This window comes from Polistes fuscatus, unplaced genomic scaffold (assembly GCF_010416935.1).
Source record: "Polistes fuscatus isolate 324 unplaced genomic scaffold, CU_Pfus_HIC Scaffold10, whole genome shotgun sequence".
Classification (NCBI taxonomy): domain Eukaryota; kingdom Metazoa; phylum Arthropoda; class Insecta; order Hymenoptera; family Vespidae; genus Polistes; species Polistes fuscatus.
In genome coordinates, this window is record NW_025112998.1 from 6,042,043 (window position 1) to 6,062,768 (window position 20,726).

A 20,726-nucleotide genomic window follows, 5' to 3' on the forward strand; every position below is an offset into this window, starting at 1 on the left:
GAGGGTGCTTCGATCGATGTCGCTATTCGTGGTGAGCGTGCGCGCGAAAGATAGACCGATAGACTGTGCAACCCTAACTTTCCCATTCGCGACCGACCACCGACGCGGACCACCGACAAGGACCACCGACAAGGACCATTACTACTTTTTATCTTTATTTCCCTACCTTGTCTTTTCATTATTCTTATTACATTCCCTTCGCGAAAACAAAGAAGCAAGAAGAACGAGACATTTTTTATTTCCCTTCGTTGGTGGGGTGTCACTCATCGATTCTTACCGAGAGTGTGGTTCGTTCGCTCGCTCACCAGGGACGACGCTCGATGAAAGAGAATGAAGAGAATCGTTAACAAGAGGAAAGAGGATGAACAAACTTGCACAGCATTTCTACGACAAGAACGCCCTTCTTCTTTCGGACGATTTTTCCCTTTAAACGTGAGTACCGAATACTCACCCCTCTAAAGTCTTTCGATCGACCCCCCTATCTTATTTCATTTTATTTTGTCTATATCGTTGTGTCTTTTACGGGCTCTAGTCACACTTCTCGTCACACACACACACACACACACACACAAGGCGCGCTTTTTCTTATTATTCCTCAGAATTTTCTCACCAAGCTATGGTCGGGAGGGTGAACGAACCAGGATTCTATTTTTCATTTTCCACGGCGAATAATATTTCCTCTATTAACTCGTCCAAGATAATGGACATTTTATCGTGCGTGCATAGTCAAAAGTATTTACCTATGATAAGATTGACGTTTTGCAATAGATCAAAGTATCATCGAAATTTAAGCGCAGTTTCAAAAGAAAATATACGAGTACATATATATATATTAGTTCAAATAGATTTATGATATAGAACATTCCTTTCTTTTGTTTTTTTTTATTTATCTTTTACACGAAATACGAGAACTAAAATAATAATACGAGACAGTACTTATTAATTATCGTTTACTTTTGTTTCAACCATTATTCCCACGATGCAGTATTTATGTTTATTATATTTTCAATATACGTTAATTATTTAATTTACCGGCCAAGCGTTTGGAATCATTTGCTGATTATGAAATCATTTCGCATATATCGTTATTAAATCAAATACGAATAAGTTGAATTACTCGTCCAGTTTAAGGCAATGCTAGGAATTAACTTTCCCACTGGGAAATCTTTGACATCAATTTCTGCAAGAAGCACGGAAAAATATTACATTGGAATAGTGTCATTCAAAATTCATTGTTATTTCATATTATTAAGACGGTTTTTGAAGAAATATACTCAAAAATAAAAATAATACAAAATGTAAAAGATAGCATCGCTCGGTAGTTTTTTTCTTTTTTTGACAAAGAAATCTATCTCCGTTTAAAAGCTCATTTAAATTTACGCGATGATTTCATACCTTTGGCCGGCAATGCGAGGTGAATGTCTAGGATAATATTAAATACGTACGCATGTATAATACATACATACTTGTAAACTTTTAGAAAAATTTCTATCAATGAGATCTGCAACAACGAGTACCAAGATCTGCGGAAAAAGTGTATGTTATATATTAGAAATTATATTATAGACATTAGTAATTTTGCGTATCATCGGATTCTAAACGTCAGTAAATATTCAAATTGAGTTTGATTTGACTTTGTTACGTTAGTAAATGCGCGCGAGCGTAATTGAACATGTTTAATAATAATAATTATATTTATAAAGCATTGACATTTGATTTGTAAGATAATTTCAAGGAGATAACAAAACAAATACAAAATTTCTTAATTCTCACAATCCTTCTTTATTTATGTATTTTAGAAGACGCTACCGTCCTCATGCTTGACAGCAATTTTTCTGGATCTCTTTTAGGTAAGTTTTATATAGAGAATTGAATAAAATACGTAGGACCCATTTCGGGTAGGGTATTTTGAATCATAAAGCTCTTATTTATATTATTCGAACGCGTAAGAACTTACATAGATGTATAGAAGAAATTTCTCAAGAAACGTTAAAGTACTCAAGTTGCATTTTAAAAGGGAAAATCAATACTTTGCATGGAGCGGTTGAACCTGCGAGTTAAGGAAATCTGTTTTAAGAACGCGCGTACACACATACACACACACACACACACACACAAGGAAACTAATTTTGTCGACGGTGCGTGATCTTTATGTTCTTAAGGATTGCAAAAAAAGATTAAAAAAGAAAATACGCTATATAAGAAGAAATGCAGGAAATAATGGGAAAAAAGACTTTGATTCAGTCGGTGGCGTTTATTATTTGATTTACGTAGAGCTGTTCGAGCATGGGTGCCCGACGATCAGGTTCCGGTGGGGGTCGAGGAAACGCTGGGATCCTGAAGGAAAGGGCAAACATGTCCTTTATGCTGGTAGTCATGTTCTTCGCCGTTTTTGGTCTGATCGTTCTCACGGAGATATTTCTGATCGACGAAAGACGAGGCGTAAACGTTAGCGGTACGGGTGCACTAGGTGGTCACAGAAACGGACACCGTTTGCCAGCGGCACCGGATCGCCCGGATTACGGTGAAATCGGAGTAAGTTCGAATGGACAAGTTACAAAACCGTTCGTTATTTCTCTCGATTCTCTTGGTCTATAAATCAAGATCAAATCTACCTGATTTAATAACTTTAACAATTGTGTCAATAAATAATAACTTTGTCAAATTGTGTAATTGTCAATGAAAAATATCAAAAAGAAGTAGAAACTTTAGATTCATAGAAAAGATAATCGAGAGAAAGATTGCATGGAAAAAAGAAAAAAAAAATAATAATAAAAACAAAACTGCGAGAGAAAAAGACGTAACAATTAAAGGAAAGAGTAAGTTTGCTCGTTTTTCGCTCATCTCTTTTTTCTAACTTGTTCCTGTGCATCTTCAACGTAGTAGAGGAAATTTATCCTACGAAAAGATGTCGCGTTTGAAGTTGGAGAAACGCGAATTTTCCATTCAACGATCCTACCAGCCTTGCTAATCCCCTAACGTTTCCTGTCGGAAGCGAGGGAAAGCTTAGGAGAAAGGACTTTCGAACTAATACCACCACCACCACCACCACCACTTAGGCTCAACTTTGTACTCGGCCTCTTTTTCTCTATCATTGACGCCATCCGAGAGTAAAAAAAGTGCAAGCGGAAAACCTTATCTTCTATCTTTTCGCATCACTTTGTTCTTCTATATCGATTTATTTTCCCTTCCCTTCTCTTCCGAACTACTTGCTAAGATATTTCGACAAAGATTTCAATGAAAATCATTCTATCGCTATATTATCTTTTCAACTGTGTATATTTGAGGGTAAACTAGGCTGACCAGTATAATAAGTATTATCGGAATTGTCGCTAGTAGCTAATACTTTACAGTGAAAATTTCGATATTATTTATTGGTCAATCGAGTATATGCAAAAATCAAATGATTCATTTCTTACAGAAACAAATAAAATTTTATATTTATAATCATCGTCGTCGTCGTCGTCGTCGCCATGATCATCATCGTCATCATCATCATCATCATGATCATCATTATCATCATCATCATCATCATGATCATCATCATCATCATCATCATCATCGTAATAATCATCATCATCATCATCATGATCATCGTCATCATCATCATCATCATCATCATCATCATCATGATCATCGTCGTTGCATTTTCATAGAATTCAATTTACAATTCTCGAAGACTTGCAATCGTAGGTGGGCGTGCAAATTCAATCAATAGAGATAAGATTGACACTGCATGATCGACTATCTTTTGCTCGTTTATTAAATAGTAGAGATTTATCTAGTAACACGTGTTGTCAGGGTTGCGTTGATCTATCACCTATAATTCTCTTCTAAGTTTCTTTCTTTTCATCATATTCTCCGATATCGAGTTATTTCTTAATGATTTTCCAGGGCGAAGACTACATCGGCTTAAAGGGTACCTTCGACGATCATATTGGTTTATTGGTTCACGGGGAGGAAGGTGGACAGAAGGCAGCGATTCACGCCGATCCGAGGGTCCTGCCAAGCTTACCGCCTAGTTTGGAAGCTCGTTTACCGCAATTAGACCAAAGCCTGAGGGTCACGCATGCCGAGTGGTTATCAGTTACCAATACCAGGTCCGTCCAAAGTATTCCCCTTTAATTGAACTAATTGAACTAATCGATTTCTAAGCAAGTTTGCTAGTTTGCAAGTATAAACAATCGATATATCGATAGGTAACTCATTTGCAGATTCAAATTTTTCGTTTATTCGGCATACTACGACGACAGAGTGGCGGCTGGTAACGGTGCATCTGGAAACGTTAACAAAGGGATAGTACGAGTTATAAGTGCAACGAAAACTCGAGGACCGGAACGAGTATGGTGCAGACTTTGGTATCGTCAGCAAAACAGCGGAAATGTAACGGCCTCGGTAACAGTGGCTGCTAAAGTAAAGGTCAAAATACTTAACATTTTCTCTTTTCATTAGATTTTCTTATTCTTTTTTTTCTTTATCGATTACTCCCAATTGTTTATGTCGTTCGTGATTTACAGGTGATCAGAGAAAATTGGAATTTGAAATATAGCGCCTGTTTCGTTATCTGCCCTTTACCAAAGGAATCGATCATGGCTGACAGTATACCAGAAGCCGTTAGCGTCGTAGCTAAATTAAGAGCAACTCCGACCAATCGAATTCTCGTTTTGAATCGACCCGAGGATAGATCGAAGGACAGAGAACCATTAGCAGTTTGCGTGAAACCTTTGCATTACGATTACAATCGAGTATGTAAGAGAGATATATCCATTTTCAAATTTTATTTCAAATTCCATACAATTATCGAATTGATATTTCTCCAGGTATTGCAATTGGTTGAATTTATCGAGCTCTACAGATTACTTGGTGCAACTCACGTTACTCTTTACAACGATACAGTCGGTAACGAAGCCGATTGTGCCCTCAAGTATTACAAAAATAAAGGCCTGGTAACTATTTTACCTTGGCACCGTTTGGACATGATTTCTCAACGAGAAATACGAACGGAAGGACTTTTCGCGGCTTTAAACGATTGTCTTTATCGGTCCATGTATAAGTATGAATACGTAGCACTCGTAGATCTTGACGAGTTCATCATACCGCGTCACAATGACACCATAGTCGATCTTATAAGGTACGAGAGCGAGAGAGATTGCGTCGGGAAGCCGAATTCATTTCATCCGATGAAATGCTCCTCCTTTTCAGGTGGATGAGCAGCCGAATAAACACCAAATCAACGGGAGCGTATTCCTTTCAAAACGCCTTTTTCTATTTGCAATGGGCGGACGATCCGTTCGTAACGATGAGCAGGACCCCAACCGAAGCTGGTTTGATCACGTTAAAAAAAACTAGACGAAGAACCAAGTTACATCCGCACAAACAACGATCGAAATACGTTTGCAAGCCTCAGGGAGTCGTTGAGGCTGGCAATCATTTCGTTTGGGAATTCATACCTGGACATGGCACTCTGAACATGCCTTTGGACGCTGCCATATTACATCATTATCGAGTATGCGAGTTTGGTGGCGACGATTGTATAAAAACACCCTCGGTGGTCGATAGAACGGCCTACAAATACAAGGATAGGCTAGCAGAGAATGCCGATAAAGCTTGGACAGATCTTAGTACCGAGTGTACCTTGCCTGAATTGGATCCCGTGCCAATAATGACGCCACGAATAAAAACTAGCCCATTGGGGAAGTCAGTTAGGTAGCGAAAGACTATCGTTAAAGTCCCACGGGATATTAGGAATTTAACTGGCACGTCGAGGGTCGCCAGGACCTATTTTTACAATTATGGTAACCCTTGATCGATCGATTAACAAACTCGATGAATCTTTCGTGAAGCGGCGTGTTTAATCAAATTTCATCAGGGTAACCGTACAAGTTTTTACCCTGTTGGCGGCGGCTTACGTCCGGAAGCTCCAAATTCGAAGGATTTATTATATCTCCTTAATAACCGACCGGAATAATTGGCAAGAAGATAAACGAGAGACGATATCGTCGGATTGACGTTGCCTTCGTTGATCGAGGTTCGATCGAACAATTCCAATTCGTTCGTTATGCGAGATTATACATACAAAGAGGGTGTCCATTTTGTCAAAAGTGGATCAACAATATTTTTCTACGTGGAGTCAGAAAAACCGGGTCACCCCAAATGTCTCGCGTTTAATTTATTGTCTGACGTCTGTTTATTACTTCTTTCACTGTCCTTTCTTTTTGATATTTCCATGCGTGCGTTCTAACGTTTCATCGGGCTTACATCGGGTTTACATCGGGTTTACATCGGTGGCAGTCAATCATTCTATTTTTTCCTTTCTTCTTTATCTTTTTTCTTTTTTTTGGATCCAATACTTTCTGTCTATCGTTCGAAAATTATTATTGACAAGCGAACCAAGATTTCACGTACAAGTTGAACGCGTTATCGCTTAAACGGACTATATTCAAACAACACTTTTAGCCTCTCTATATGTTGCACAATAAATAAGTCATTATATTCAAAGTTAGAAAACTTAACAATAATATAGTACACACGATGTTCTCGAGCGAGTCGATTTGATTTTGACTGCATTTGTATTTCTTCGTTAGATAGAAAGTATGATGATCCAAAATTTGCGATACTAAATGTCAATGATACTCTGCTGCCTTTCAGGCCTCAAACGTATATCGCACAGCTAACAAATCATTTTTCTTTTAGACATACCAGCTATATTATAAATGAATTAACTTACATATCTATGAGACTAATTTTGTCAACTGCTGCCAATGCTGCCATTGAAATTATTACCGCAGAACATTACTTGACTACTGTTAACTATTTGCTGCTGCCGTTGTAGCTGCTTATACTGAATTATATCTTTCTAGAGAAAACCAATCTCTGTTAACAAAAGACTGTTAATTCGGTAGTCATGGCCTAATTTTTTCGGTCTAAGGTCTTTTAACGATTGGCAATAAATCAATACACCAATATCTTAACATTTTCAAGATCCTTTTCTCATTTCGGTAATTATTATTCCTTTGACTTGATATGAATAAGATATATATATATATGTATAAGTTTCGCTCCTTTTCTTCGGTTTTTCATTTATTTTTATTTTTTATAATGAGCGCACTCAAAATCCGCACAACGTGTTGAAACAAACTCCCTATGCATATCCATAGGAACAATATCTGACGTAGACATAGTTAATGTATGTACAATGTGTACTTAGAAATATTTAATATTAATGACCCAATAGGAGAGTATTATAGAAGAAAATTTTAACAATTTATCGCTAATTATTTGTATCTCGTCATTGTTCATTATCAATGAAAATGCGTTACTCGTCTAACAATCATAATTGAACAATATTAATATAATATTACTTTGTTTTTCATTATTATTATTATTATTATTATAAGCATTAAAAATCATGCGAAGTTTGCATCAATTTTTCTTTATACTCTATGCTGCGTGTAATATCTATGGAATAGATACGATGATGGTGTACGATGATACCTATCTTTTTCTATTTTGTTTATTTTTTATGATACACACCAAATAAAGGTAGAGAAAATGACGAATCGAATGAACGATTCTGTTGATTTTGTCGAATCAACGGAAGATGATTAAAATTATTTCTAATTAAAAATCTTCATCGGAATGATCGAGCTTGCTGACAGATCGTTTATCCTGACCAACCTTGCGTTCGTAATTTCCTATATCCGTACCTCTCACGGAATTTAAAAGATCATCGTCATCCTCATCGTCGTCGTCGTCGTCGTCGTCGAGATCTCCGTCAATAAGTAAATCGCTGTCACTATCGAGCGAGCCAGCACTGTCGTTAGATTCCAAAATTGTTCCTCGTTGACGACCAGACATGCTGCCGTAAATTCGTCGCTGAGACATTTGCGTTCTCGACGTTTTCTCTATATCTGTAACGATGATTCTTACTTGATTAACGTTGCGATGTTACAGCGAAATATAAAAGAAAGGAAACAATGAAAAGAAAAAAAAACATATGAGCTTTTTTATTTTTATTCTTTTCACCTGCTTTTGCACGAGCACCCTGTTGTATAGTATTGTCTATATTTTGTTTCTCAACCTCGCCAAGAGTCAATGGAGATTCTTGAAGACCTGTCCCAAAGACTAAATCATTTCCTTCGACCATGCTTTCGAAGCTTAAATCCTCCGAACGCAATTGTTCGAGCTTCCTTTTCGTTTCCGCTTGTCTAACAAGAAAATAAACGGAAATATAAGAATATCTGTAATCCCCATTTCGTTTTGTTACGTCATTCAATTTACCGTTTCTCAATGCGTTCCTGTTCAGCCTTAGCTGCATCCTCGTGTAAATGTTCTAAATATGAAAGATATCGAAATTTTTGTAAATAATCGTCGTATAAAATTCTCAGCTCTGCTTCGAGCTTTTCATACTCTTCCATGAAAGCAGGACGAACTTTTCTTAAAGCTTGAAGTCTCTTTTGATTTCTTTCCAATTCTGATCGACGTCTTTCTATCCTTGTATCAAGGCTTTGCTCTGTATCCTTTAAATAGAAAGATAGACAAAAATCTTGATAGAAAACAATCATTTGAATGAAATGTAATTATTTAATACCTTAACATTGTCGATTTGTTTTTTAGTATCTTCTATTTCTTTTCTCATATTTTCAATAACATTCTTCAAAGCATTTTCTATTTCAGCAGTATCGAATTGTCTACCAGCTTTGTTGTTTCTAATATCACGAAGTTCTACTTCTCGACCAAGAAGATCAAAAAGCGTAGCACCATTCACAGTCAAGAGACTAGCTAATTGTCTCGTCGATTTTAACTCGTTTATCTCGTCAGAAATGTTAAATTCTATGATCTTACGATTATCATTATAATTTATATTTTCACTACCACGATTTTGAGCTTCGTTTAAGAGATTCGTTATCTTTAATAATTCTTGTACAGCATAACCGTCCGCTTGATATAGTTTTTTCGTATTTAATTTGACGTTAGTATTTAATGCCTGTACAATAAATATTTAATTAATATGTAATATTAATTATGTAAAAGATCAATTTTACTAATCATTTGATTTTGTAGCAAATGTAATGCTAGATTCTGATTGATTGCTGATTCTGTTTCCTCCTTACAATGCTATACTATATTTGATTTTATCCAACTATTATTCTTCACGTTTATAATTAAAGTAAATAATTATAAATGATTACCATAAATTCAGCGACACTACGTATTAAAAAAATTCGTTCTTCCTCGGTGTTATGCTCGAAGGTTATGTCTACATCTGGATCGAATCTTTTTACGAGCCAGACTAAAATTTCTGCTACCAAAGGAAAATTCGGTGTGCGAAAATTAGCTATCGATATTAATCTTGGATATCCAAGCACTCTCATCGTCTCTGTAAAGTCTGTATAATATTGTAAGAGGTTGCTCATTAATTTGTTATTAACATTTTATTTATTTAGTCTACTTATATATATATGATAGAAAACTTTTACATATCTTCTTAAAGATAATGTATGAATTTACGTACTGCGTAATTCTCGGAAAGACATCTTTTTTTTTTACTTTATTCGTATTTTTTCAGACAACAGAAGTTAACCACAGATCAACCGTTTCTATTCAGTTTTGTTTTCACTTAGGCTGCATTCGTTACCATGACGATAACTATAAAACTAACATAACGTTAACTACAACTTCGTATCCGACATAATTATATATATATATATATATAAGATGATAAAAAGAAAAAGTTCCGTTAATCTTAGGGCTTATAGTATTTATCAAGAAGATTAGAAAAATGTCTAATTAACGTGAGTCCTAAGGTAGACCCTTTCAAAGTCAATTTTATTATTTATTAGCATTCGATATCATAAGCGAATCTTTTGGCAACATATTGAATCTACGCAGAGGAATTTGCTTAGAAATGCATTAGTACAAGGCTATCGAAATAAGTTTGTTATGAAAATAAACAAAAACTATTATTAATTTGACAAAGATAATTTGGTAGACGCAGAACATACATGTAGAAATCATAGATATTCGATACGTCTTTCTTCCATTTGAATGCAATTCTGACATCTACAGATCGCAGATTGATGTACGCTTTCAAATATTCCTTTAACTAGTAGTATACTTTATACCTCTGATATATATCGGATCTTTATTTTTTACCATCCTGTATATATACAAACAACGCACACTTACACAATGGGATTTTAATAAAAATAAAATGATTTATATTTTATTCCTCTATTATTAGTTTCTGTACGTTAAAATACATCTTCTATATAGTTATCGCATTCAAAAGTCTACAGGAGTGCCTTGTCTACTTTGCTTTATCTGCGAACGTATTCTTTTTACAAAAATTCTTTCCCTCGCAGCTTTGAGTTGTCTCTTTCTTATAATCTCTTCGGTTTCTTGGGTCATTTGCGGTGGCTCTTCCACAGTTTTCCATATCAATGTTCTAAGTTTTTCTAATGCATCGGCTAAGTTTAACTGTTGAGATCTTGTGAGATCGGATTTAATTATTAAAAAGCCTTCTTTATTTATTTTGTTTTTTTGCTAAGAACAGGAAGATAATGTTTATTATCATATATAAGGTCTTAAATCATGTTAAAATCAATTTATTGCATCTACCTGTTCTAACAATTTCTTTTTAATTTCAGTCGACAACCATGTAGCATCTTCCACATTAAATCTTAAATCTACTTTAGTATTTACAGTATTTACATGTTGTCCTCCAGGACCGCTACTACGATTGTAGGTAATGTTTAATTTTTCGATAGGGATATATCCATTAAATTTGGCCGAGGGATCTTCCGGTACCTGAGAATATTACCATAAAATTCATTGAAACTTGAAATGAGGTTATGTTCTGTAAATAGTATCTTATTATATACATGTTTTTTTTTTTTTTACAATAAATAATGTTTATGTAATGTATTGAAAACGCTTACGAAATTTGCTGTAAATAATTTCAAGCTACTTCCAGGATATAAATTTTCCAAAGAAAAAGCACTTTTATAACCAATAGTTTTTGGACTATTTATGCAAATTTGAGTGGACGTTTTAAAAATCCTCAGACATTGTCTCGTAAACAAGTTCATTGCGATTATTTCGAAATAATTAGAATTGCACAAGTATCAACTTCGTTCGTTGACGAATTTGATGTTTTTTTTATTTTCTGTTAAAAATTTAAATATGTCGCCATAACATATTTACTTGTACATATCGACCCTTCGATATATCGAATAAAAAACTATCGATTATAAGTCGATTCTTAAATTTCTTTTAGGCGCTTACAATATTTTATTTTCAAATGAAACAAAAGGCTCATAAAATGGTAACCCGGTCAAATTTTTCGTCTAATTAATTTTTAGTTTGTTTTTATGCGTTGCACTGCAATCCTTAATTACCGATAAAAATATCGAAGAATGTTAAGTAGACGCAATCTACTACGGCTTATGATTTTTCTTTGAAACGTTAAAAGAAAATTAACGAACGAGAACACTATTCTCATTGATCTCTCAAATATTATCATCGATAATAGCGAGGAAATGTTAAAAGAAAAAAGTTAGAATCATCTACTTACACCGCACCTTCCATTCTCGCGTTAAACAAATAATAGATATGTTATTAATTTATCAAATGAAGCGTAATTTGCATGAATTTCGTAGGAATCGCAAAGAAGATTAAGTGATCTTAATTTGAGCCGACATAAGCGAACGCGCGTCGTCTACGCGGCTCGTCTACGCGGCTCGTCTACGCGCCTCGTATACGAGCCATTGACGCAATCTTTAGTTTTGCAATCGTCCAAGGATTGCAGAAAGCCATTCTGAAAATCATGGTAATAACGGAGGAGCGATCTCCTGCAAGGACACCGAACTTCTCCTGGCTGATTGCATTTTTCCCGATGGGAATACTGTGACAAGGACAAACGCAATGCGCCACGGGTTGTTGCACTTGTAAAAATCGACGATTTGTTTTAGCAATGGAATGCAACCAAAAATATGATTAAAAAAAGGAGCGCAACCCTGACGCGGTCGACATTTGGACATAAGCAGCGTATCCCCTAACGTTTCCGATCGTTATCTCTACTCTTTGTCTACTCGAGTACCTTACCTTACCTATCGTTACATAAATCTAATGACATAATTTGCATTCCTCGGAACGTGCTTCGATCTAACGTTATTTTCCATAAAAGTATACTTGATAATCGATTGTATGATATAACGGCACGTGTGTAACGCTTTTACGTGTAACGGAACGTCCGTTTTTTAAGAAGATGTCATCGCGTTCCAACGGTTTTACAACAGTACAATAGTTTTCGATACTGTGGTGTAATGATGCGGAATAAGGATTGCGCATGTGACGGCTAGGCGCGCGTGATCGGAGGAGTCTTCTATGAGAATCACGCGATACCTCGTGCGATACCTCGTGCGATACCTCGTGCGATACCTTATATGCTAACGATGTACCACACATACTTGGATACATATTGTATAAAGATGTTACCGAAGAAGCCTATTGCACATTCCATACACTCCTACATATACAATATTCCGATATTTAGCACTTTCTTTTCCTATTCCTTTACACTTTGAGAGATGCGCAACAAAAGAGAGAAAACGAATGGGTTTTAGTTTGGTCAATTATACCGATCTAAAGCCACACAGCCAAGCAATTTGCGGTTAACCTAATCGGAAATCATGACTTTTTCGTCTCTTCTTTCTTTCTTTCTCGGCTTTAATTAAAACTCTTCTCTTCTTATAATTCTCCCACGTTTTTTATTCATACAGATTTGTATTTTTTTCTTACAATTAAAGTACAAAATAACTATAAATTTATTTTGTAATTTGTATTAGATTATTTTCCTTTTGATATTCAATCATTTTCTCCGAGTAGTAATAAGAACAAAGGGAAGAAATTATACATTGTGTACAAATTTGATGTTATTACGTTCGAATAATATTTTTGCAGCCTGTAGTATTAAAACCTACGCTTTCCCAGAGAGGGATCTTTGATTTTCCGTTTTTCTGATTTTTAGTAAGACGCCTTAAGCGCTCGGCCATTACTGTTTTGCGAACGTCACTCTATTCCCGTTGTAATTATTGCAATTTCGTATTAAATCATACATATACATTCGTCATAAGCGAACGAATCAACACGATTCCGGAAATAATCTGTGCTAATTTGTTATGACTCATGGAATTAGCGGGACAAATATATCTAAGCTTATCATTAAACAATCGCTAAAATGAATTTTCGAAAGAGATGATTATTCGCTAATAATTATTCCTTTTTTCATATTTTCTTCTTTTGTTTTTTTTTTTCTTTTTCTCGTAACTTCATAAGCCTTCCTATCGCGATATTACGATAGGTGATGTAGAAAATAGAAGGTTATTGCTCCATATGTGGTATCAGATTATTTATCGCAGAATAAACTTAACAGAGAGAACCCGCACGAATCTTCATCCTTTATTCCTTTCATAATAGATTACGTACATGGTATCTTTATCTCGCTTATATTATTGCTATCCGGAACCGGATTTGAATTATCCTACACTTAGCCCGAAGGAAACTACAGTGGCGTGTAAGAGTCAATCATTCGTAACGTATTCCATCTTTCTGGTCCCGTCTCCATCTTATCTTTATTTTAATCATTCATTTCGTACGAATAAAACAACACATTGACTATTTCTGTATTAAAGTTCGTTAATAAAACAATTTTCCTTACGATTTCCATAGATGACATATAGGTATCTATATATATATATTTAAATGTATTAATGTATTTATCGTATATAAAAGCATATCAATCAAATTTGATCGGCATTTCAAATCCGTCATTCTTTCTACAATAATGCTCATAGTTCTCATCTCTTTTTGTCCTTTGAGAATCAATGTTCCGTTCTAGTCGTGCTGTTCTATCATATCTAATCTTAGGATCAAATTTTAATTTCATATCTTAACAGCCTCGTCTCTTGCAAATTCATATATTACCTAGCCGAAGTATGCAATTCTTTGGAATTTTTTTTTTTTTATATTTATGTAGTTATTCCAGGATTTAGTTAGTCACTTGAAAAATGAATGGATTTCACAAAGTATCGGGCAACGTTATGTGTTTCAAAATGGCGGAGCAAAAGAGAAAGAGGCAGAAAGCCCATATTTAATTTTGATCTCAACGGATCGTAGAGAATCCGTGAAGATTTTTATTAGCTATTTTACATTCCTCTCTATATCTCCGTAGTATCTCCGTAGTATCTCCGTAGTTTTGCCATAGTCTTTAACACCTTCACTTTTCTCTTTCTCGCATAAGAAGAAACCTCGTGATGATAACTAACACGCGAGCGTTTCGTGTTGTTTTGGTCTACCTCGGGATCGCTGCTTGCCGATGTTACAAGGATTTTAGAAGAATTTTACGCGCGCACTAAATTACCATGTGTTTGTTAAATTTAAATATACAAGGCGTCTCTCGTTTTAATCGACGTGGCCAAGTATTTCCAATCCTGTAAGGGGAAGACCCGGATATAATTGAATATTAAACGAATTTTTGGTCGCTTCGTATCGTTATTCGAGCGAGAAAAAAATAATCGCGGTTAATTCTCGGCGAGGTCAAATCCTTATGGTTTCGGACGCAATTCATTCGCATTCATGTGTCGGGAAATAAAAACTAAGTAAGTTAATAGAAAAGAGTCATCTCTAACTTGTAATGGAATCCTTGTGATTTTAATCTTACAATCTGTAGATTCTAACTCATTCGCAGAAAGCACGAATGCTTTCCGTAATGATCTGTTAACCGCAATTATGATTTACAAAAGAGACTCGCCAGGTGAGACATTCGAAGGTGATAACTATGAAAACGTAAATGGAATCATTCGAAGGCAGTCGGTTGAATCGAAGAATGCTTTTAACGTCATTTCGAGGGTCTCGCGACTGTAATGTGTACTTAGAAATACTATTCTAATTCATGTACTGGTTTGATGATGCAATCAAAAGACTTTTGCAATATTGTGAAATATTTCTAATGCCAATCTCGTTCTTTTATGATTGATAGTGCATCTTACAAATTTCCGAGAGTATAATTTGAGAGAAATAACACGTTTCTAATTCTAATTAAATGTGTATATTCTTATTTATTTAGATGGAAGAATAATTAAAAGCTACCGAGATGTCCAACAAAATAGTACAAATAAATTTTCACTATTTTCACCATTAAGCAATTCTAATGAAATATATTCTCATGTCATTTCCTAGACTTTCTTCTTTCTTCTTCTTCTTCTTCTTCTTCTTCTTCTTCTTTGACAGATCGGACAAAATAATACGATAGAATATAATCGTAAAGACGCGAAATAAAATATTGTATATGAAAAAATGTATTATTAAATGAATTATTATGAAAAATTGACGAGGGTTGCGCGTTGGGTGTAGAAGATTATAAGATGATTTTCAATGATCGTACACTCGTACACTAATCGAGGAGGACGTAGAGAATAGCCACGTATTTGACGACGCGACACGGCACGGCGTAGATATTACGAAACGAGGATCCGTCCGCGGCGGAAAGCGGGTCAGTGCACGGCTCGTTTATCTCTATGCACCCAGTTCCTGGATCGTTTCTTTTCTATAGTTTGGTATAGTAGCCAATTTTGATATTTCTATATCTAGAATGGTACGTCTATCGACGATTAATATATGGGTAATCTTTTTAACGTCCTCTCGCTTAATCGGGTGCGCCCAGAAGAGGGTGCAGGTAGCAAGCGAGTAAACAGCACCCGACGAACACCGTCGCGAGTGGAATCGAGAACGATCTCGATGAGACACGTGTTCGAAAGGGAGAGGATAATTTAAAGGGCAAACGTCCACGGAAAAAGACAGACAAATAAAAGGCTATTCTCTATCGTAACTCTATTCTGAATGAAGAAAGGGATTCTATTCTTGTTTCCAGCTCTATTTATTATTTGACAAAATGAAACTTGACGTACAACTTGATATAAGCTCGGAGAGGTACTAGTTAAAAAAGAAGCTTATTACAAGGCGGCGTGCGTCTTCTTCGGCATTAGCTAATCCAGATGAACAACTCAAACCTTGATCCGATTTCCAAGAGAAATAGTAATCGATCGTAATAGATGTGTGCATATAATACCTTCTATAATATTTACGACATCTAACTTACCGGCAAGAAGAACAATAAACGATACTAATATTTTTTCTTCCTAGCTTCTCGCTTTCGCTTATTTAGCATAGCGATTGTAAATAGTTATAATAAATGGTATACGTGCAATATATATAGCTGCACGCGCTTATACGTTCGTACGTCTCGTAAGTTTGAAAACAGGCTGCGGTGACTGTTAACCTTTTTTTTATATCCATAGACGATGTCTCTGTTTTTTACAATTAGGTTGATTGAAAGGAGACGAGAGGAACGCGCGTGGGGCGGCGCTACGTGAATAGTATACCTATTATACTCACATTTCGATTACTCATTGAGTAACTCTCCTAGTCACTCTCGCTGTTGATACGGCCCGTATGACATACTGACACAGAAATCAAATTATTTGGCTTTGGCCAGGCTCAGAAGTAACAAAGAACAAATGGCGGGGAGGAGGAAAGGAGGAATTTGCTCCAAAGACCTCGGAGAACCTAAAGGAACGCGAGTTTTCGTTTTATTTCAAAATTTTGTGGAAACTAAATAAAGGTTTGTCTCTATTTAAAATTCATTCGAAAAATCGACAATATTTCGTTGTAGTATAGATGAAAGAGAAAAAACAAACTAAATGGCGGTTGATACCTCCTCGCGGCGGCGACGGCGACGGTCATCGTCGCATTAATTCGGTATCTTTGACCGTGAACATATTCTATCTCTGGTAAGAGATATATTTTTTCGTCTTTCCTTTCTCGACAAAAAATCAAGCGAATAATAAAAAGGTCACGCGTAGGTTATAAGTATTGTTTTGTAGGATAGTTTTGGCAAGAAAATCAATGGAATGATTTTTGGATGATTGATTCGAGGGAAAAAAATGGCTTTGGATGCGAGTGCTCGTCGACTCTACGACTCGATTGCAATGGCACGATGTTTGTTGCAGTTGTTTGTGCCTGCCGTTGTCGGTCGTAGCGAATGGAAAAGGAAGAAGAAACCAGCAGCGGCGGGCTCGTCTTTTTCTCTCCTCGGCAACACTTTCACTGCGAGTCCCGTGACTCGTCCCTCTTGGCCCCTCCAACCTCCTCTTGTCCTCCTTTACGGAATCACTCGCCTCGTGATACAAGTTGTACAACTTTTGTCCAACTTTTTATGCTTCTTTGCAAAACTTGCCAATGGACTAAACATTAGCTGCTTTACCGGAATGAGGAAAAATAGCGGAGGACCATTTTCAAGATCACATCGATGTATCTTATGCACTTGCATCTATCATCGCATTTGTATTCTTTAATTCGTGCGCGCTGCTTGGTATGTTCCTTCGAAAACGTTTCAAAAACCAAATGAATTTTCTTCGATTCCGTTCGATAAAGTTCGTTCGATTAACGAGTGACTTCATATTTCGGATGACCTTCGGAAACGTCTTCGTTTCTTTTTTCCCCTGCGAACGAAAGGATCCTCTCGTTGTTAATAATTCCGAAGAAAGGATTTACATCATTAAGATTTGAATCGTTGGTTAGGTAACGCAAGGTTGTCTTTGAATTTCTAATCGTTTAACGAACTCGATAAGATTTTTTTCTTCTTCTTATTTTGTTCCTTAATTAATAAGATCTCCTTAACAGATAATTATTATTAGAAATAATAGAAAATGGAAATATAAGCTCTTAGACGAAGTTAAATCTTGGATTGCGTTAAAGAACAAACTACCGGCGTCATCTTTGGCCCATAACTACCGACGATTGATAGCCTCGCATGACTGCCGTCACGTTGTCCGAACTCGCTTTCTTTACGTCAATTGGAAAGCCGAAGGACGTTTTATTCGTACTCGTAAAAAGCGTTTAATTGATTACAAATATGGGGAAACAATGTGTTCCGAGTTCTGCGTGGATTACCTTTAACGTCTAATCGTAATCTACCGAGTAGATTGGATCTCGTAAAAAAAAAAAGAACAAGAATAACGACAAATCCGAGATTTATTCGATAGAAGAAAGAAAACATTCAAGAGTACAGGTAGCAATCATTTGTAAATTAATAGAAATTAATCGAAACTCATTATTTTGCTTTATCGATAAATATATTTGCTTTATCGATATTCCGTCTAATCTATGGAAGATTTCATTTTATGCATGATACAGATTGTAAGCACATTATACTTACTTACATTACGAGAAAACACATGAGATCAGAGAAATATCCTTTGAAGTGATCTCACGTTCGAACGTTGCGAGTTCAAAGCTCCGAAAGCAGGAAGTTATAAGTTACACCCTAGGGGCAAGAATTACCTTCGTCTACGGGTACATATATATGTATGCACATACGTATCGACATGTATATATATATATATATATATATATATATGTATATATGTATATAACGACTATCTATTTGATTAGTCGTCGCGGTTCTCGTTTCAAACGATAATCGTTGCGAATTCAATTAATTCATAAAAGTCGATTGAAATTTATTCAACGCGTCGACAAATGCAAATATTCATGGATCGAATTTTCGAATAGGCATCTGTTTACGAATCTGTATCTCCTGGAAGAGAGTTTTGCTTTTTTTTGCCTTTTTTCCCTTCTATATTTCCTTTTTATAACTCGACATAACGTAACATTCTTCTTCTTTTAATTTTATTTTTATCTTTATTTTTATTTTTATTTTTATTTTTTTCATCTTACAACCAAGTCACGAGTCAAATCATCGCCGTATATTCGAAAGTTTAGTATTCACCAAAGTTTCGTTGACATTCGTATAAAATTTTGACATTTTGCGAATACTACAAGGATTTTGTCAATTTCCTATTTAATTCTATATTTTTTTTGTCTACCATATTTATGTATATATGTTAAATATACGCGTGCCTTGATTTACGACGATTATTCCGTTTATGCAGTTTATTTTTGATGCGGGAGAACATCGTGTAAATGAAATCTGCTAGTAGGAAAATATAATATTATTGCAAAAAAAAATAAATATACATTGGCAAATATAATGAGAAATATAAAAAATATAAAAAATAAATAGCGATAAAAAAAAGTTTTTTAATAGATATGCACTCCGATGCTGTATTAACATTGTCAAGGTCGCACAAGATCTCGACATAAAGAAAGATCAATTAACATTTCCTTTCGAACGTACGATTCGTCCGTCATTTTGAAAGGAACAACCGTTAATGTGCTCGTTTTACTACGTTATCTTTTTTTTATGGAACATTACTAAAGATGCAGTTGTTTAAAATGAAGTTCTTACGATCATCGTGTATAAAAATATATGCATATATTATTAAAATTAATTTGTCATTTATCATATTCGTAGTAAAAGAGAGATGGGAATCATTATGATTATAATTCAAGAAAACATTAATAAAACATGATTTTGATTATGTTAATTATTTCGAGGAATAAATATCATAAAGTTGATACGAAAAGTTGGGTTTTTATACATATTTAAACGAGTAATATAATTTGATAATAATATTGTTAACATATTTATCGTACTTTTCGTTAGAACACGCAGAATACTTGTTCTAACATAATTAATCGAATTCTGTACGTATCGGAAAGTAAACGAGTTCAGGATTTGGCGGTAGTAGGGTTGTAGGCTGGTGAAGGATCATCGTTGACTCCAATACAATCTAATATCGCAAATCTCGGCACAACTTCACCGTGCTATGGCCTTTTATCGACAGCTGTAATTGAATTCCAGAGCGCAAGAGTATTAGTGGATAACGGATCTCACAATCGGTAGTAATTTATGACTGACAATGAGAAAATCTTAGGATAATTAAATCTTAGACGAAAACACGTTGATCCGTCGGCGGCCTTCTGCCGTCATCAATTATCAATTATCAATTATCCGTACGCAGTCGTCGTTTTCTATCGTCATTCGACTATTTCGTCAGCTATTCAATTGGCGGATTTTCAAATTCATAAACCGGCTCCTATCGCGACGTCATCGGTGGCGACATTATTGGCGACATTATCGGCATTTAATCGTAAATCGATCTTTGATGACGCAGCGCGTTATTAAAAGTCAAATTTGAGAGAACGATTAGTTTAAACGAATCCGACAATATAAAAGGCTTGCATGACGCTTAGCGGAAGTATCAGTTAAAAAAGTTTCGGGATATCGAAGACACGCGTAAAGAATCTAGAAAAGAAAAAGGGCAGCGAAGTGTTCTTCTCGGAAGACTAGTAAAAGGTGATGGTAAACATCGATGGATGGTGAGAAGAAGGGGAGGGGGGACTTGTCGAAAGCACTTTGGAACAAAGAAGAATTTGTTGTATTCTAAAGGGTATACGATATATAAGGAAAATATTAATAAAAAAGAGCTTGTTCCTGGTAAAAGATAAAGGAAAGCTTTGAACCTTTCTCTCTTGACAAGTTGGACTCGCAACGCGTGCTTCGTCTTCGAGTAGGTACGCTCTCGCTTTCACTCGCGTCCACCACCTCTGTGCATCGGCATTACCACCACCATAACTACCATACCACCATACTACTACTACAATCGAGTTCGTAATCGTGATCGTTTTACTCTCCAGTGCTATTCCTACGAAAGGGGAATATTGCCTTCTCGTGGTCTCAGTTTGCCGTCGGACCGGCACCG

General features: G+C 35.6%; 3 protein-coding genes across 7 annotated transcripts; 1 reads left to right on the forward strand and 2 right to left on the reverse strand.

The window, feature by feature from the left end:
* The first annotated feature begins 8 nt into the window (after positions 1–8).
* LOC122524198 lies at positions 9–6,349 on the forward strand. 3 transcript variants are annotated; one of them, XM_043646339.1, is made up of 9 exons: positions 344–432; positions 1,481–1,536; positions 1,800–1,850; positions 2,275–2,535; positions 3,895–4,100; positions 4,215–4,419; positions 4,518–4,745; positions 4,821–5,131; positions 5,203–6,349. In XM_043646339.1, the coding sequence occupies exons 4-9, from the start codon at positions 2,287–2,289 to the stop codon at positions 5,708–5,710; spliced, it is 1,707 nt and encodes a 568-aa protein (XP_043502274.1). In that variant the 5' UTR covers positions 344–432; positions 1,481–1,536; positions 1,800–1,850; positions 2,275–2,286; the 3' UTR covers positions 5,711–6,349. The 3 variants fall into 3 exon arrangements, with proteins under 3 accessions (XP_043502266.1, XP_043502274.1, XP_043502282.1); XM_043646347.1 differs by lacking the exon at positions 1,481–1,536 and having other exon boundaries at positions 392–432; XM_043646331.1 differs by lacking the exons at positions 1,481–1,536; positions 1,800–1,850 and having other exon boundaries at positions 9–432.
* Positions 6,350–7,067: 718 nt separating this feature from the next.
* Positions 7,068–10,277, reverse strand: LOC122524233 (clusterin-associated protein 1). 3 transcript variants are annotated; one of them, XM_043646377.1, is made up of 7 exons: positions 10,189–10,272; positions 9,515–9,656; positions 9,192–9,388; positions 8,591–8,986; positions 8,281–8,519; positions 8,026–8,207; positions 7,068–7,910 (listed from the first exon to the last, which is right to left on the reverse strand). In XM_043646377.1, the coding sequence occupies exons 2-7, from the start codon at positions 9,534–9,536 to the stop codon at positions 7,621–7,623; spliced, it is 1,326 nt and encodes a 441-aa protein (XP_043502312.1). In that variant the 5' UTR covers positions 9,537–9,656; positions 10,189–10,272; the 3' UTR covers positions 7,068–7,620. The 3 variants fall into 3 exon arrangements, with proteins under 3 accessions (XP_043502312.1, XP_043502321.1, XP_043502328.1); XM_043646386.1 differs by having other exon boundaries at positions 9,515–9,648; positions 10,189–10,269; XM_043646393.1 differs by lacking the exon at positions 9,515–9,656 and having other exon boundaries at positions 10,189–10,277.
* On the reverse strand, positions 10,218–11,219 carry LOC122524251 (peptidyl-tRNA hydrolase ICT1, mitochondrial). Its single transcript, XM_043646402.1, has 3 exons — positions 10,941–11,219; positions 10,621–10,809; positions 10,218–10,545 (listed from the first exon to the last, which is right to left on the reverse strand). The coding sequence occupies exons 1-3, from the start codon at positions 11,088–11,090 to the stop codon at positions 10,285–10,287; spliced, it is 600 nt and encodes a 199-aa protein (XP_043502337.1). The 5' UTR covers positions 11,091–11,219; the 3' UTR covers positions 10,218–10,284.
* Between the last annotated feature and the right edge of the window lie 9,507 nt (positions 11,220–20,726).

Bases quoted from the DNA above. Each gene is read 5' to 3' on its own strand.
- LOC122524233 (XM_043646377.1), bottom strand. From the start codon at position 9,536: ATGTCTTTCCGAGAATTACGCA. The intron at 8,520-8,590 runs GTATTAAATAAT...TTCTATTTAAAG, and splicing joins AACAAATCGACAATGTTAAG to GATACAGAGCAAAGCCTTGA. The intron at 7,911-8,025 runs GTGAAAAGAATA...TCATCGTTACAG, and splicing joins GGGTGCTCGTGCAAAAGCAG to ATATAGAGAAAACGTCGAGA.
- LOC122524198 (XM_043646331.1), top strand. From the start codon at position 331: ATGAAGAGAATCGTTAACAAGAGGAAAGAGGATGAACAAACTTGCACA. The intron at 4,420-4,517 runs GTCAAAATACTT...CGTGATTTACAG, and splicing joins CAGTGGCTGCTAAAGTAAAG to GTGATCAGAGAAAATTGGAA. The intron at 4,746-4,820 runs GTATGTAAGAGA...ATATTTCTCCAG, and splicing joins TGCATTACGATTACAATCGA to GTATTGCAATTGGTTGAATT.
- LOC122524251 (XM_043646402.1), bottom strand. From the start codon at position 11,090: ATGAACTTGTTTACGAGACAATGTCTGAGGATTTTTAAAACGTCCACT. The intron at 10,810-10,940 runs GTAAGCGTTTTC...TAATATTCTCAG, and splicing joins AATTATTTACAGCAAATTTC to GTACCGGAAGATCCCTCGGC. The intron at 10,546-10,620 runs GTAGATGCAATA...TCCTGTTCTTAG, and splicing joins AAAAGAAATTGTTAGAACAG to CAAAAAAACAAAATAAATAA.